Genomic DNA, 18641 nt, shown 5'->3' on the forward strand with positions numbered 1-18641 from the left:
CCTGTATGGTATCGTAATTTTACATGTGCGGCATTATGTCATCTTATTGATGTCGTACTTTTCATATGTGGAGTTATACCGTCTGTTTGGTGTTATAAATTTGCATATGTGGCGTTCTACTGTCAAAATGGTAGTCGCATTTTTGCATGTGTGGCGTTATACCGTTTGTTGGGTGCCATAGTTTGGCATATGGGTCGTTATGTTGTCCATTTTTTTTTGTGTGGAATGCGTCATTATGATGTATGTTTGGCGTTAGTGCGTGGGACTTGTGGTGTGTATGTCTTATGTGTAGTATTATGTGTAGAGGTGGAAGCATTTTGAATCCTGAGCCCCTCCTAGTAGTCAGCGCGACTCCTGAGTAGGATGGTTCCAACCCTTTTAAGTAAAATGACAGAATAGCCACTTTGCAGTTAGTTAGAAGTGAACCCAACCCAATTTCCCATTTTCTCTCACTAGTTCTCTGTTTCTCCTCCAGCTTCTTCCATTTAACAGCTCCACCTGATCAGCTTCTCCATCTGTTTGACTGTTGATGTACTTTCTCCTCATCCCCATCCATTCAGGTAGATATTTATATTATAATATATCACTTTTAATAGTTTTCAATATAATTTAGAATTTTTTATAGTTTAATTTTGTTATATATATAAAATTGATTTTATTTTTATATTCATAGATAAAGGTAAAATTAACACATAACTGTGGAATCCTGACTCCGCCACGAAAAATGCTCTCACAACCCTAAACTTGGAATCACAACCTCTTTCCATCTCATCCTAAAGAGACTAGACTCTATCTCATGTCAATTTGTGATGACAAAGTAAAGCCAAGGAAGGATCCAACCTGCCCTTGGCGTTGTATTGAAAAGAGTTAGGTAAAATGTTAACATTGATTAATGTAGATGAATAAGAAACAAACAGAAAAGTGAGAAGCACGCGCCAAAGAAAAGAGTGAAGGTGGGAACAAGAACAAAGGATGATAAGACTTGAGATATAAAAGAGTGGCCTGCTCTGTCTCTGACTCACTGAGTCCTAACAACTAACAACACGCCCATGATAGTTGCTGCCAAACTTCTCTCTTGGCCCCCAACCCAACTCTTTCTACATTTTTTTCATTGTTCTTGTGGAATAAAAGAACTTCCTTTTTTTTTATTGATCTAAAAAAACAAGTATAATTATATTGAGCCAAAATTTCATTAAATCATTACACAATCTTTCATAGATACATCCAAAGGAATTGAGTTTGTGCTCAACTGAATGAAAAATATAACTAAAAATAGAATTTGTCCATTCTTTTGGACTATTTCAAGACTATATTCAAGAAATAAATACATTTACTCTTGTTGGGTTAAAAAAACTTTTTCCAAAGATTGATTTTTTACCTAATTTAACTCAAATAGAATATTAGGCATCTTCAAATTAGCTCAAACTTTATAAATTATGTTAATTTATCAAATATTACTTTAAATAATAGCTTTTAGTAGACAATTTTGATTCTTAATATGATAAAAGAGGTTAATTTTAGAAGTCATTTTGATTCCATGAAAGATTAGATAACAATATTTAGATATTTTTGATGGAAAATCATGGGTTGTTTTTATCTTATTGTTTCTATTGAAATCCAAGAACACGAAAAGGTTTTCGAAGAAAAGAATCAATTTTTATTGCAGTTTCTTGGATGGAAAAAACCCCCTTTTTGTCTCGGTGGAAGAAGAACCCTAATCCACAGTGAAACTGAATCAAAGAAGATAAAAAGATGATTAATTTGTTAATTAAAAGGAGAAGATAAAAGTAACAAGGTAAGGAGAAGGGGGTAGGGGAGAGTGTGGGAAATGTAGTGGTCTTAGCTTGTCCCCTCCACCCAACACACATACAGTTTCTCTTTCTCTCTCTAAAAGGCACCACCACATTGGCTTCTTTTGCCTTTTGTTTTCTGTGCTTTCTTTCTTCCTTATGCAATTGTCTACGTCTGCTACTTCTGCTCCCTCTTCTCACTACCTGCAAATGGGGGAGGAAGAGGAATCATACTTTGAATTTCTTGTTATTATTTGATACCCTTTTTACCTTTCTAAACAGTAAGCCATGGCTTTGTTTCTTTTCTATTCATCTTCTTCCTCTATTTAGCTTTTTATTAAGAGATAGATAGATATGAGCTTCTTCTTTCTTTCTTTCCATGATGATTTGACCTCATTTCCAAATTTCTAGCTTTTTTTTGCTTTTCCTACTTGATTACTACTCTCCCAGCCCCTTTCTTCTTTTGTTATGTGGTTTGTAGTTTTTTATAAGATAACAACATTGGGTGGGTGTTAATGGAAATTGATCTGAACCATGTACTAGTGAGTGATGTGGAGAAGAATAATAATAATGCATTATTTTCAAATGGGGATTCTTCTTCTTCTTGTTGTTCTTCAAATTCATCTCCATCTCCTGTTTCATCTTCTATTTACTTGGAGCTTTGGCATGCTTGTGCTGGTCCTCTTACTTCACTTCCCAAAAAAGGAAATGTGGTTGTTTACTTCCCTCAAGGCCATCTTGAACAAGTTGCCTCTTCCACTCCTTTCTCTCCTATGGAAATGCCCATTTTTGATCTCCAACCACAAATCTTCTGCAAAGTTGTCAATGTACAACTCCTTGTAAGTAGCCTTTCTTGTTACTTCCCTTCAAAAGCTATGAATTTTTGAACTTTTCTAATTCTAATTTCACAAAAATACAGGCTAATAAGGAAAATGATGAGGTCTACACTCAACTTAGTTTGCTTCCTCAACCAGAGGTATCAATTTTAATAGATGCTTAATGAATTCATTTTCTTCTGTTTAACTTAGAGGTAGCTCAAAGTTAGAATTTGAAGTTGATGGTGTTATTCTTTTGGGGAAACTTTATAGTTAGGACAGAATTCAGGGGGAAAGGAGCTTGAAGAGATAGGTATTGATGAAGAGGGTGGAGGAGGATTGCCAGCAAAATCAACTCCTCATATGTTCTGTAAAACACTCACAGCATCTGATACTAGTACACATGGAGGATTCTCTGTTCCTCGTAGAGCTGCTGAAGACTGTTTTCCTCCTCTGGTATGATTTTTACTCCTTAAACTGTTTAATTATGGCTGGAGATCATTATTATTTGAGTATAGTTAAAATTTGTTATGGATGCTTTTGTTTGTAGGATTACAAGCAGCAGAGGCCCTCTCAAGAGCTTGTGGCTAAAGACTTACACGGTGTTGAGTGGAAATTCCGCCATATTTATAGAGGTTCATCTTTATTCAATACCGGATTCGGTTCAGTTTGATGAAATATATGTACTCTAAATATTTATTGCCTTATAGGTCAACCAAGAAGGCATCTGCTTACTACGGGGTGGAGCATTTTTGTGAGTCAAAAGAATCTTGTTTCAGGAGATGCTGTGTTATTCCTCAGGTATAAACAATGGATAATGATTTTGAAAGTATATATCTTTTTCCCTCATTTCAAGTCAATAAAATCCCATTTCAGATATACTAACTAGCCTATCAGAATAAGATTGTTATAAGTAGACGGAGTATTCACTCAGAAATGCTATAAAGGACTTGGACCTTATCAAAATCTGAAAACTGTGGTTATAATATAGATGTTTCTAATTTTTTCTTTTCAAAGAATAATCCCATTAATATTTGGTGTATAGATAGATGTTGGTATTCAACAGTTGAGTTATTTAGAAGCTCAATTGTTATCTTGGTCTTGATAGGGGTGAGGATGGAGAACTGAGATTGGGGATTCGAAGAGCCGTTCGACCCAGAAATGGACTTCCTGATACAGTTATTGGCAAGCAGAATTCATATCCTAGTGTTCTTTCTCCAGTGGCTAATGCAATATCTACCAATAGCATATTTACTGTTCTGTATAGTCCCAGGTATTTGCGCTATTGGAAAACTGGTGCTATTAGTCTTTCAATCGGTTATTCTTCTCTTTTGTTTTCTTCTTTTTTTTCAATGCTCTTAGATTTTTGACAATGGAAACTTTAAGCAGATCAGCATAAAGATCATTTAGTGTTAGTTTGCTAGCTACTATGTGTTTCAACATAAGCAGGCAGGTGGTATGGATAGTCGATTAATGGCAGTGCTGTTGCGTTCTCGATGAATATGAATGTTATGGGTATTCATGATTCAAGGACTTAGGTTTTAGAAAAAGTTCTCTTAAATTTCTTCTGCTGTACGTAATCAATTTACCTTAGAATATTTGAATGACGTTAGGATGTATTGAGTTATAAGACCTTAGGTTTCTTCGGATATATACTTTTTGTTTTTTGTGTATGAGGATCCAGCTAATCAGTTTGAGGTTGTTTGTGACTTTCTGCATTTGTGTTCTGTTTAAATTGTAGAAATGTTGATCGAATATAGATGAATAGATGCTTCTGTTCCACAATTTTTGGATTTAGAAATCTCTGTATCTGCTTCAAATTTAACTTGATTAGGACCTAGCATAGTTTTAAAAAGCGAAAGGCGAGTCAAGGCGACAAGGGCAAAATATCGCCTTGAGGCGAGGCGAGAGGCGAGGCGACGGCCTCTCGCACGTGAGGCGACAAAAAATTAGAAAATAAAATAAAATAAAATTAACTCAATAAAAACTAGTAGTACTTAAGGATAGTTTAATTTCTAAACTTGTAAACCAAAATAACTTAAAGTCTAATAATAAAGTGCTAATTCTTAAATCAAAATAGCATAATATCAAGCATCTACCTAGCGTACTTGAAGACTATTGATCATGTTTGGCAAGAGGAGTTCCATAGTCCTCTTTATGCAACTGCACGTTATCTTAACTCATCTTTATTTTATAACCCCAGTTTCTCCTCCAATAAAGTTGTCCAAAAAGGTTTACTTGATTGCATAGAAACACCTTAGAACCTAATTTGTATGCTCAAGTTACAATCACAAGTCAGATAAAATTCTAGGAGGGAGCTGTGGGAAGCAGAAACTCGGTGGTGGAGGAGAAGAAGAGAGAGCCGTTGGAGTTTTTGGGGGGTGTCTGTGTCTGTCTCTTTAATTTTATCGGGCTGGTCTGTTGTTTTTTTGGTTTTAATATAAATTAGGGTTTTTTTTTTTAAAGAAAAGGCTGACTTAACGCCTCACCTGCAAGAGGCGATCGCCTCTCGCCTCAGACCGCCTCTCGCCTGAGAGGGTGAGGCGATCGCCTCTTGAAGGTAAGTCGCCTTCCATTCTGGAAGGCGGTGAGGTGATCGCCTCTGTCGCCTCTCGCCTGAGGCGACAGAGGCGATCGCCTTTTTAAACTATGGGACCTAGTTGATTAACCTGCTTTAAATGCTATATCATTTAAGAGCTGATCAATTCTACTAAAAATAGGGGCAGTATTTTGGTTATGTGGTGTGTGAAACAAAATGGGAGATCCTTAAAAGTGGATCAAATGTTGGGTCGAAACAAAAAATGGAAGAAATCTGGAACAAAATGATGGCTATATGCTTCACATAGTATTGAGATATAAAGAAACTTATATAAGCTACATTCCATACACTTTTAAGTTGTCCCTTTTGGGATTTAATAGTAAACAAAAAGATGAATGAATTGAAGTTGAAACAAAAAGATGAACAAAAAGATGGCATGGTGGTTGTTCACCTAATGGTTAATTGTAAACTATTTTGTGGGCATTTGATAAGGTGATTTATCATTTGAAGTTGAAACACACTATATATTAAGTTGAATCACTTATAGGATTTACTTTATTGTTTTTATAAATTTGGCCTTTGTATCTTTAAATTATTACCCATAAAATAAAATTCCCTTAAACAAATATGTCACTCGACAAAAAACGTTAGTTGGATTAAATTCAATATCTTCTAGTACAACAACAACAACAACAACAACAAAGCCTTAGTCCCGAAATGATTCGGGGTCGGCTAACATGAACCATCATATAAACCGTGAAATCAAGTCGTGTCAGCAACACAAATTCGCTCCCTCCACTTCGTCCTATCCACTACCATATTTTCCTCAATTCCCAGTAAACTCATATCACTCTCGATCACCCTCCTCCAAGTTTGCTTAGGTCTTCCCCTACCCCTCACCACTACATCCCTTTGCCACTCTTCAGTTCTCGTAACCGGCGCATCAAACGCTCTACGTCTCACATGGCCAAACCACCTTAGTCGGTTTTCTCTCATTTTATTCTCAATATCTTCTAGTACATACCAAATAATTTATATATAGTATTCAGTCGTTTATTTTTTCTGCTTTTAGTTTTCAGTTGTATCAAAATTCATTTAGATCACCTACAACAGCAGAAGTAATAACCGAGTTACTATGAATTGCTGTTTCAAGCCTGATACTGCCCCCTACATGTGAAATGTGTGATTAAACATTTTCTTATTATAAGATAAAATTGATGGTTTGAGGGGTTAAAAGGACTAATATTTGTGATGTGCGGAATTTCATCATGGTCACAAAACTTTACTTCATACCAATACCAAACAACGTTTAAACTTCAATTAGATTTCACAAACGATAATCGACATGTAAGAGTCACCCTCATGAGAATGTTGAAGTTTTGATTCTTACTTTTCAAGTATCAATATTTCCTTGACCTTGCAAGACCTTAGAAGATGACATTGAAATTCTGGAATTTTTTTTTGGGACAAATTGATTTATGGTCATGATGAATGTACCATGTTTAGGGACGGTTAGTAATTTTAATCCCTGGTTTGAGCATTATGTCAAAATGCTGATACTTAGTTCTATTCAAAGAGAAGCTCAATGACTTCCAAGCATATAATGTACCATGTTTAGGGACGGTTAGTACTTTTAATCCCTGGTTTGAGAATTATGTCAAAATGCTGATACTTAGTTCTATTCAAAGAGAAGCTCAATGACTTCCAAACATATAAAGCCAGAAACTTGCTATGAGTTCTAGTATCTATCGAGCTTCCTTCCAAACATATAAAGCCAGAAACTTGCTATGAGGTCTGTCTTCTACTTGAGCTGGCCAAACTTGTTCAATCAAATATCAGCTTTTCTTATAGTTGCTTCAGATGCATTTATGTAATAATAGCTAATGCTCACATGGATCTTTGATAGAACACTTTTATTTATTCGATTCTCTTAATTTTGACTATAATTATAAACTAGGTAAAATTTGAAATTGTTGAAATGCAGGGCTAGTCATGCAGAGTTCGTAGTACCCTACAAAAAGTACCTCAAAAGTATCATGAATCCAGCTTCCATTGGAACCAGATTCAGGATGAGATTTGAAATGGACGATTCCCCGGAAAGAAGGTCTTTGCATATCCTATAATATGGCAAAACTAATTTACCTGTCTTGCAGTTATAGTAGTTTGTGAATATCATTATGTTTCTTTAGATTTATGTTTTTACCTTGTTACAGGTGTAGTGGCGTTGTAACTGGTATAAGTGGCTTGGATCCTTATAGATGGCCTAACTCAAAATGGAGATGCTTAATGGTAAATTTTATAATCTTGCTTTTACATGTCATTGTTCTTCTTCCATGATTTCGCTTTCGTATAGACATACTTATGTTTACCTTGAACATGACTTGTAGAGTTGTTGAAGAAATAATAGACAACTCTGTTTGCTCTAACTGACGATGCATCTTTCCGTTTCTAGCTAGAAAGATGTAAAATAATGCATTCTTGTAGTTGGGATAGAAGATATTAGATGAAGCATCTTGTTAATGTATGATTTTTGTGCTTCTTAAAACAGGTGAGATGGGATGAAGATATCGGTAGTGATCATCAAGAACGAGTTTCCCCATGGGAAATTGATCCTTCTGTTTCTCTACCACCCTTAAGCATTCAGCCTTCCCCAAGGCTGAAGAAGCTGCGGACGAGTCTGCAACCAACCCCACCTGATAACCCCATACCCGGTATGCAATTTTTGTTTGTTTCAGAGCTGCTTTCGTCTAAACTAAACCTGAATGCTTGTTTTTGTTTTGGCAGATAGGGGTAGGTTTTTAGACTTTGAGGAATCTAGAAGATCCTCTAAGGTCTTGCAAGGTCAAGAAAATGTAGGTTTTGTGTCATCCTTGTATAGGCATGACACAGTAAACCACCCACCGGATTTTGAAATGCGAACCCCTGCACATCAAAATCCCCTGTCAACTGGAAGAGAAAAGACTAATTTCAGTGAGTTAACAATGGCTCACACCCCCACTTACAAAGGCTTTGCGGAATCTGATAGGTTTCTGAAGGTCTTGCAAGGTCAAGAAATATCACTGGCTGGAAAAAGTGATTTCAATCTAGGTGCTTGGGGCAAACACAATCTTGGAAATAATGCTTTCATGTATCAAACACCTAGACCAAATCTCTATCCACTAGCTCCAGAAAGCCTCCAGCACATGTATTCTCCCTATGCTGGTCTCTACAAATCTGCTCAAGATCCTAGATTGCTGTCTACTTATGCAAACAACTTCCAAAGAGAAGTTTTTGCTTCCCCAATTCAGACTGGCATAACAAGGGATGAAATTGGAAAGCCAAATCAATCAAATGAGCATAAGCCACAGGAGACTCTCTCTGCTTCACCAGCTATAGTGGTAAATCAAAAGGATAATGCCTTTAACGGGACTGCCACCGGCTGCAAGCTGTTCGGATTCTCCTTGACTGCAGAATCACCAGCTCCAAACTCGCAAAACTCTGGTAAGCGGAGTTGTACAAAGGTAAGGTGTTGTAGTAGCAGCAATGCTGGACATTGACTTGCTTTTTTCTCCTTTGTTGCATACCTATGTTTGCATAATTTTGTTGAAGGTTCACAAGCACGGTAGCTTGGTTGGAAGAGCTATAGATCTCTCAAGACTGAATGGCTACAATGACCTCTTGAATGAACTAGAGCATCTATTTAACATGGAAGGCCTTCTGCGGGATCCAAATAAGGGATGGCGGATCTTGTATACGGACAGCGAGAATGATGTAATGGTTGTCGGTGACGACCCATGGCAGTAAGTGACACTAACCTTCTCAAGATCATGGCGGATCTTGTATATGTTTTTCTGTGTTCGTGTTGTTTTTTGGTTAATCACATCTAACATTCTTAAGATTCTAACACTCTTTTCATGGACAGTGAGTTCTGCAATGTAGTATCCAAGATCCATATTTACACCCAAGAAGAAGTGGAGAAGATGACGATCGGAGGAGCGACTGGTGATGATACACATAGCTGCTTAGATCAAGCAAATGTGGTAATGGAAGCATCCAAATCTTCATCAGTAGGGCAGCCTGATTCTTCCCCACAGTGAGGGGTTTGAAATTAATATTTGGTTTGAAGTAATGTTTTCAAAACCTCAACTTGTTATGTGATTTTATGTTTGTTTGATTGCTATGGAACATGATGATGCTCACAAACCACTTATGCATCATGTTTAGCTCAAGTTAGTTGTGTTCAACTAATTGCTCCCCAACTGTATATGTATCAGTAAACCAGTAATATAATAATTTGTTAGCCTAGCTTTCCAGTTGATTGGCAAATCGCTTGGCTTAATAACAGTACTTTGTGGTATGGATTAGACCTGGAAATTTCGTGTTCGAGTCCTTTCATTTTCGGGTTCGTGTTGAAAAGAATAAACCCAAACCCAACCCAAGAACTTTCGTGTCACAATCGTGTTAACCTGTTCGGGTTAGTGTCGATTTCGTGTCGTGTTTTCGGGTTAACTGTAATTTTGCTATGCATGTATATGTTAAAAATAACTTTTAAAAATATAATAATATATGATACTATTTTTAAATACTTTATGTCATTTTTATTATTATGTTAACACTAACCATCCAAAAGTCCACTAATATCATGTTAAGAGGTCATGTAATGTGTTTATAACAATTTAGGAGGTTTGAATCATATTTGCAAATAATAATTATAATTTTATTATCTTTATTAATAAAATGACATAAAAATATGAGAGAATATAAAAATAATTTTAAATATTTGTGTCATTTTTGGGTTAGCATATCAACCCTAACCCAATCAAAAAATTTGCGTGTTAGTTTCGTGTTAATTAAAAAATGATACATTACCTACTAAGCTAAATCCAAACACTAAAATTACGTGTCGATTTCGTGTCGTGTAATCGGTTCTTATGTGCTTTTGCCACCTCTAATATTGGTAACGGGTATGAGTACAGGTTTTGCAGGTATTTCGTACTATCAGAACCCTATATAAAAGGGGTTTAGGATGAGAATAAAAAAAAAAAAAAAGGGCGGCCCGGTCGCATTACGCGTCCCCGCTGAGCGAGGGTCCGGGGAGGGGTCCCACCACAAGGGTGTATTGGGGGCAAGCCTTCCCTTGCCAATTTAATTGGCAAGAGGCCGCTTAAGATTTAAAAAAAAAATTAGGATGATAATACCCCTCGAAGTCTTAGGATGAACAATTTCAACGTTATATTTGATTTGTATTTGTTATTGAATTCTATATTATTTTATTTAAAAATTTAAGCATTTGAGTTTTTTTTCCTTCTTCTTATTGTGTTGTTAAATTTATGCATGGTTTTGTTAAATTTGTAGAGTATTAAGTTGTTGTATGTTTTGTTCAATTTATACTTTATTTGTTTATTACTTAATTTGGCTGGTAATACCACTTAAAGGCGGATAGACCGTCCACCCCCCAAGCCGCGGGTTCGATATCAATCAGTTCGGTTCCTCCCACGGGCTCCCTTCGCCTCTCGGAAGCGAGAAAGCGAGCAGCACGGGTGAGGGTACTCATGAATTATATGGAATGAGAATGAAATTAAGATTGTGTATCCACAGTCTTGATCACATGCACTTTAATGAGTATGTATAATTTGCTCATTCACCGTTAGATCTATACTTATTAGAATCCTAAGGTGGAGATTCAAAGCATCCTGATTTAGATTTAATAAGCTTATATCTAACGGTGAATGAGCAAATTCACTTGCTCATTAAGGTGCATGTGAAAATTCATGGTGTATCCATTAGGATGTTGGGAAGGGACGAATAATTCAAAATATAATAGGGTAAGGGTATGAGTATGACATTACATGCGGTAGGGGTGGTAATGAATGGAACCGAGACTAGGCCTATGTAGGCTTGGTATTGACTCGTTAATGTCTCGAGCCGAGTTTTTACTGAGCTTTGATCGGATTTTAACTAGATTCGACATGCATACATATAATTAGTATAAAAGACAAAAGAAAATCACCCACCATGGCTGAGCTCAAATTCACAGATAGCAGATGGCCTTATTGCTAGCGTGGTTTCATATGAATGATAACTGCTACTGCTACTGTGTCGATGACAAAGTAGAGAGAAAATTTGGGGAGAAAGACGCATATTATATTTTGAACTAGCCAAAGACTAAAGTATCCATTAAAGGGGCGTTTGGTTCACAAGAGTTAAGGGAAAATGAATCAAGAAAGGGAAACTAAAGGAAAGGAAATGAATAAGTATTAATTCCCCTATGTGTTTGGATATGTTTAGAAAAGGGAATGAAACCCTCCCATAAAAAAAAAATCAAACAACAAAGTAAACACACATAAAAAAATATTTTCGAAACTCCATAAAAAAAAAAGGAAGCCATGATAGTCATAGCTAACTCATACCTAGAATTTTACACTCATTTTTAATCACAAATTGCAAAGAAATTGAATCAAAGTTGTAATATTGTTTTTTTTTTTATTTTTATGAAAGAGGCTTTAACTTACCCGTGCCGGCGTGAGAGGCGGCCGGAGAACGGAGAAGAGGCAACCGGAGAACGGAGAAGAGGTGGTCGGATATTGGAGGAGAACAGATTCAGGGATCACGTTTCAAGGATTGGAGACGTGTTTTCTGTTGTCAAGAAGAGGTGTGTTTTCTGTGGGAAAGGGAATCCAATTCCCTACAGGGCCTGGAGTAATGGGGTAAACTCATAATCTAAAATAGGTAAAGGGAATAAGTTTTTTTTTAAACAAACAAGAACAAAGGGAATGAAACCCTCCCATTCCCATTCACATTCCCATTCCCATTCCTAAAGACCCCGAACCAAACCCCCGTAAATATTTTTTATGGCCCTTGTGAGTTGTGACTAGTTAAGAGTTAGAGTCGATGACTAAATGTTAATTTTCTTTCTTTATCCATTGTCATTAATGTCTCGAGCAGAACTTAAGAAAGCTGAGGGTTAGCTCGTTAATGTCTCGAGCCGATCTTAAGCTTAAGTCTAACCCTATTGAGACGGACTTTGTCCATCCAAGCTCGAATAGTTTAGTAGCTACTTTGACTCATTAACACTTTTACATGCGGATACCTTACTTATTGTCATCCCTACTAACTAGTACTGAAATACCGAGAAGAGTTTTGTCATGTCATAAAATTTCAATTTGTAGTAAAAAAAAATCCAAACTTAAATTAGATTTCACAAAATTCAAATTTAAATAATAATTTTGATTTATCTCTAGCTTAATTATCCTATGCAAGTTTTCAGGGATGCATTGACATAGTTGTTTATTTTCTCCTTCTGAGAAGACTTTGCCATTGAGTATGTTTTAGGAGTGAAGGAAAGTTTTGAGGGTAAATTATAAAACTGGGCTAAATTGAAGACACATTTATATATTTAAACCTATTACACAATAAATTATATATATATATATATATATATATATATATATAACTACTTAACATCTCTTTCCTCTTTCTTCTTTATATATATCTCTCTCCCTTTCTTTCTTAGATTGGAATTCTTCATTTGCATACATCAATCCAAGATCCAAGCTCTTCATGTAAGTATTATGTTAATTTCACATATATAAATAATCCCTTTGGACTTGTTAGTTTTGTGCATTTGAAGTTATAAATTTGAATTTGTGTATTTGAAGTTAGTTTTGGTTTACCCGACAACTTCGTAGTTTGTGATTTTACTTCGCGAAATCACACACTGCGAAGCTTTAAAGCTTCACAGAACCACAAAGAGTTAAAACACATAACTACATCCGCGGTTTCAAGAACTGCGAAGACTGTGAATTCACAATTAGATAATTTGCTTCGCAGATCAAGTAACTGCAAAGCACATGTAATTTGTTTACTTTAGTACATTGTTTGACATTATCTTTTGGTTTCCTTATTTTTTTTTATCTTTGGTAGCAGTATGTCAACCAATAATTTATTGTGTATGATCATGTGGAACAGTTAATGGAAAACCATGGGAAAAGCCATGACATATGAGAGGGGTGAATCGAAGTTGCTTCGACTTTCAATAAGAATCAACTTCGAAATGCTTCAAGAAAGAGTCTACACTTCTGCATCATCTCCACCATATCCCTCCTATGCGCCTTGTTCATCTCGTTCATCTTTCCCATCAACTCCGCAGTCACTTACTCCTTCAGTTCTGTCTCCAACTTTTGAAAATGACATCGCATCCTTGCCATTCTCTGTTCTTCATCATTTGCTTGTTCATCCACCCTAATCTCTTCATTCTTCTTAGTCCTCTTCTCGATTCTAGGCTTTTCCTCCTCATCCTCCACCTCCTCACCTTGCACGTCATTTCCTTCTACGTCATGTCCTACGACGTCCTCCTCTTCATCTCCCCCTCCTCCTCCTCCATCATGCTCCTCAAACACCTTATATGGTGTGAATAGTGCCTCAATGTCTACAGCTTTCCCGTTTAAATAATCCTTGAGTGGATTATACCATCCGCACTCTGCTTCAACATCCTCAACCACAAGTTTAGTTGATGGTACGCCGGATGACTAAAAAAACAAACTAATAAACAATCCATAGCACATATTACTTAAATCCAAAACACATATTACTTATGTAAACAAAACATATATACTTAATTAAAAACATCCGCCGTTTCTTTAAAAGTTAGATTTCTTGAAGTTATCCACCTACTAAAGCGAGGGAGCACACTCTTATCTTTCCTAATATAGAATTTACAAGGCGCACTCTATAGCTCAAGTATCCAAACTTATAAAACATTTCAATTCAATTCAATCGCAGTTGAAATCTATCAAGTAAATCAAATAAATATACGAAACATACATGAAAAGCTTGTACTTAGGGCTGGACAAAACTAACCGGAAAACCGAAAAACCAATTTTCGAAACCGAAACCAAACCGAAAAATAGGTTAACCGTAATCGATGGACTAGTTTACGGTTTTTTTTTTAAAAACCGATGGTTAACCGAAACCGAAAAATAAACCGATTATGTATTAATACACATAAACTAGTATAAATATATGTAGAAATTTAATTATCAATCTATAAATATACATATTTGTATTTAATTTTTAAGTTAAAAATATCAAAATAACTTAAAACTTATTTTTTTTGGCAATTTTGTTAATTAAATTTGAAGTTACATATTTTTATTTAATATTTAAATAATTATATATTTATTTTAAAGTGAATAATTATAGATATAAAGTGATATTTGCTACGAAAAAGCACTAATGGTTAACCGACCGAAATATAGGTTAACCGACTGAAGTTTATATTAACCGAAATATGGTTAATCGAATTAAATGGACTGGTTAATGGTTTTTGTTAATAGACTGGTTAACCGACCATGTGCACCGCTATTCCAACTAGCTGATAAGGAACGACCTTATTGTACTTTGCCTTGTGGAACTCCTCAAATTTGTCCTTCCTGCTTGTAGCAGATACGACCCATCCCAATGTCTTATACGTCTCCTCCCAATCATACACACCCCATGGAAATGAGTCAAATAACTTAGGAAAATCCGTGAGGTCGATGATATTGTGATCAACCGAATGATTTAGAGTAGTGGTGAATAGGAGCCTATATATAACGTACAATATAGCCATGAAGACCGCATAACCATTTTCTTCTTTACTCCAATCTCTGCCTTCGAAGGTCTCGTATATTTTTTTGAGTTAAGATCGGGCTACCTTCGAAGTACAGATTTCTCAATCTGTTTGTCTTATTCTAACCACTCAACCGCTTCACAATTGGTGTCGGATCACCAAATCTCAACCCGGTGATGAGTCCAAATTCACGATCACCAAATTTCAGTTCAACCCCATTGATTTTGAATCGCATCTCTCTATGTTTTGGATTTTGTGGAGCAATCTCTCTCATAAGGATCCCATGGCATAAATGACTGGATAATATACACACATCCATTTTGTAATTTATCCACCAAGCCCTAAATCATTTTTATCTTGTTGGTCGGTTCCTTACAAATGGGGTGATAAAATTCCTGGCGATGAAGCATTGCATGGCTGCAGGGCCGACCCTGGGCTATGATTTGGTGGGCGTCCGCCCAAGACCCATAACAATAAGGGGCTCAAAACATATTTTTACATTGTACTTATGAAAACCGAGATGAATATGGAACATGTTTGAACCCCATCTCTCCATTTATTTCTCCCATAAATTCTTATAATTTCCATGTTTTGAGGTTGGAAGTTCGAACCCCCATCTCTCCATTTATTTTCTCTCATAATTTCTTTCCGATTTATTTTCTCTCATAAATTCTTATAATTTCCATGTTTTCCTTAATTTTTTCACTTTTATTTTCTCCCATAAATTGTTACTATAATTTCCATGTTTTCTTTAAATAAAAATGATCCATTTATATATTCAATAAAAGAATAATCATTTAATTTTTTTTTCCAATCATTGTTATATCCAATTTTATTTTTTTTCTTAAATTTAAATGTCAATATATATTCAATATGAAAAATAATATACTTATTTCATATGATATAAATAATTACTATTTTTTCATTAAAAAAACTATTTTAGTACATAAATAATTCTACTTAGCATACTCATTACTATTACATTACCAAGGTTATAAAAAATAAATAATTAAAATTTCAGTCATTTTTTAGTTTTTCTCTTTTAACTTTCTCTTTTATTATTTTTGTGCTTTACTTTGATAGTGTTGAAATCAATTGGTGGATTTTGTAATTATAGAAATATTAAAAATTTGGGTGTTGTTTGACAAAGCTGAAAATTAAGTGCTGAAAAAATAAGTACTGAATTTTAAGTGCTGAAAGTACTGAATGATTTAAGTTTTATAAAAGTATTAGTTGATAATATGTAACTTAAAATGTCAAGTTAAAAGGCTTAACCGCAACCTTATCAGAGCTATTAAAAGGCTTAGCGCCTCCTTTGAGACCTTAGAGTTCAGCCACATTTTCCGAGAGCAGAACCGTGTTGCGGATCACTTGGCGGCGGCTGGCCATGAGGGGGAGTTAGGTGTTTCTACCCTTTCCGTTCCCCCTATTGCTCTCTCTCTCCTCTTCTTTTAGAGGATAGGATTGAGGTTAGCTTCCCTAGGCTAATCCCTGTGTAGTTGTTTTTGTTCGTTTGTTTTTCCTTTCCTTTCCTACCAAAAAAAAAAAAACTAATTTAAGTGAGGAATAAACAACTGCTATTAAACGCACTTAAATTAAATAAGTGCTTCATATTTTAACTCAAGTGATTAAGTGAGTTATCAAACATGACCTTAGATGGATTGCTCATTTTTGGTGGGATATATCTATAAATGTTTATATATTTTTAGCCTAGTTATGCAAAAAGACCAATAATTATTATTTATCTTTTAAGCCTTATGGCATAAATTTAGCATTATGGGTATTGGAGGAGAATGAATTTAGCTTTTACGTAGAAAACATTGCATTTTTTAAACATAACGTTTACGAGCTGGTGAAATTTCAAGCCTAGTTGATTAAAAATGAGTTTTTATCCATTAACATAAAATGTGCAACTTCAAACCATATTGAGTGACTAGAACGGTGGAGGTTGGAGCAAGGATACCATATGAAATTACACATAAAAAAATATCATTATCGTCAATTAAGCTTAAAACTATCCCAACTGAGAAACCTTAGATTTAAGATTGCACTATTTTGTGTATGTATGCTAATTACTCTCTCCTAATAATCATATATCTAAATTTGTACCTTATCCATTGTAATAAAAAAATCATCTAGCAACTTTAAAAAATAGAATGTATATATGAATGGACGAAGTTTATCATATCGTCCAAGACCTTTAAAACGTCAGGAACAGCCCTGCATGGCTGGTTTCTTGAGATTAAGGATGGGATCACCATTCGAGATCTAAGAAGAGCACTTTTTATGTTTCAATTGTGATACAGATCGGTTTCGTGACGTGTTAGTTTTAATCGTAAACTAACAAAGATGTTCTTCTCTAGCTAAACTAGAAGGAGTGAATCCCAATTTCATGGACTAAATCCATAGGAATAATAAAATCCCCATTGTTGAAGGTAGAACCTTAACAAAGCTTCACAAAGAAGTTGATAATTTGATTGATAAAAAGTTAAGTTCAATTACAAAGAAAGAGATGTATTTATACAATCTCAAAACCCTAAAACAAATTACATAAAAGGGTAAATCACATAACTAATTAAAATATAAAAATAAAGGGTAAATTGGGTTAATGGTAAAGAGGTGGCATGGATTGTAAATAAGGGGTGGCAGTGTTGTAAATAAGGAGTGGTCCATATCATGAAGAACTTGGTGAAGAAGTTTACTCCAGGTGGGACACGCCCCGCGTGGGTCTTACTACGCCCCGCGTGGGTCTTACTACGCCCCGCGTAGTCAAGTTCCTGGACTTGACGCATCTTGTTGATGAAGTTCACGCGTGGCGTCCCTGGTGTTACGCCCCGCGTAGTTGACCTCCTAGGTGTAACTTGTTCCGGATGCCTGATCTGCGCCCCGCGTGCATGAGCTCTTGAGCTGTCCTACGAAAGTAGTATCCTCCACGCTCCGCCCACTGGCTAATACGCTCCGCGTGGAATGCTAGTGACCTCCCTTCCGCGTGTCTTCCCCTTTTCTCGGTGGCCCCGGATTCATGCCCTGCGTGTTCTATTTTACGCTCCACGTAGAGCAAGATGCCCTCATCATACTCCTCTTCTTCAAAGGAGTTGGTCCCCAACTCAACTATAGAACAAGAATGGTGCTTGGTAGGTGCTATCCACTCCATATGTTGTCGGTTTCTTGTTCTCTTCATAAACTCTCCCCACACCTCAACTTGTGTCTTGCCCCCAGTGCTCATCCCCCGTAATGCTCGCCTCAATATCCGACCAACATCGAACGGAATATCTCGACGAAGTTGATCAAACCAATCCTCCATAATGTCTTGGAAGCTCCTCCACACTCCCACGACATGTTGAACCGACCAACCCCGGTCCTCCTCAATCCCCACTTCACGAGTATGGACATTGGTCACAACTTCACTTCGCTCATGGCCGACATCAAATGGGATGTCTCGACGACACTTGTCAACCCACTTCGTAGTGATCCCAAGAACACTTGTATCGATTCCTTCTTTGTCTTGGGTTAACAATCTCGCGGCTTCTCGAGTCACTTCTTCACTAACTTGGCCACTATCCCGCCATTCTTGAATTTCTTCTAGTCTCTCTACATCACCCAGACGGCCATTCCCATTCACTAAATACTCTTTTAAGCTTAGTCTCTTCACCATAAAACCACTTCTCATTGAATCCTCATAGGGTAGATGTCCCCTCAATAAACACAACATATATCCCAACACATACATCTCAATCAAGAACAAAATAACAAGTTCTGAATTTACCAAGTGGGAGGCTCGGTTCATTCCTAATGTGCATGTGCTAGGAATCTCATTTCTTCCTAGAGGCGTCACAAAGGACCATTTATCCATTTCCTTGAAGCTCAAGCGACTATGAGGAAGACATAGCATACGACCTCCGGGATCC

The 18641-nt window shown here is 36.2% G+C and overlaps 1 protein-coding gene across 2 annotated transcripts; it reads left to right on the forward strand.

The window, feature by feature from the left end:
* Positions 1-1591: 1591 nt before the first annotated feature.
* On the forward strand, positions 1592-9436 carry LOC136222444 (auxin response factor 4). 2 transcript variants are annotated; one of them, XM_066010214.1, is made up of 12 exons: positions 1599-2629; positions 2710-2766; positions 2879-3061; positions 3156-3240; positions 3316-3406; positions 3714-3878; positions 7129-7248; positions 7358-7433; positions 7693-7855; positions 7929-8644; positions 8733-8923; positions 9046-9436. In XM_066010214.1, the coding sequence occupies exons 1-12, from the start codon at positions 2306-2308 to the stop codon at positions 9218-9220; spliced, it is 2346 nt and encodes a 781-aa protein (XP_065866286.1). In that variant the 5' UTR covers positions 1599-2305; the 3' UTR covers positions 9221-9436. The 2 variants fall into 2 exon arrangements, with proteins under 2 accessions (XP_065866287.1, XP_065866286.1); XM_066010215.1 differs by lacking the exon at positions 9046-9436 and having other exon boundaries at positions 1592-2629; positions 7929-8624; positions 8733-8888.
* Positions 9437-18641: the final 9205 nt, after the last annotated feature.

Source organism: Euphorbia lathyris, chromosome 3 (genome assembly GCF_963576675.1).
Source record: "Euphorbia lathyris chromosome 3, ddEupLath1.1, whole genome shotgun sequence".
NCBI classification, from domain to species: domain Eukaryota; kingdom Viridiplantae; phylum Streptophyta; class Magnoliopsida; order Malpighiales; family Euphorbiaceae; genus Euphorbia; species Euphorbia lathyris.

Bases quoted from the DNA above. Each gene is read 5' to 3' on its own strand.
- LOC136222444 (XM_066010214.1), top strand. From the start codon at position 2,306: ATGGAAATTGATCTGAACCATGTACTAGTGAGTGATGTGGAGAAGAAT. The intron at 7,434-7,692 runs GTAAATTTTATA...TTCTTAAAACAG, and splicing joins CAAAATGGAGATGCTTAATG to GTGAGATGGGATGAAGATAT. The intron at 8,924-9,045 runs GTAAGTGACACT...TTTCATGGACAG, and splicing joins GTCGGTGACGACCCATGGCA to TGAGTTCTGCAATGTAGTAT.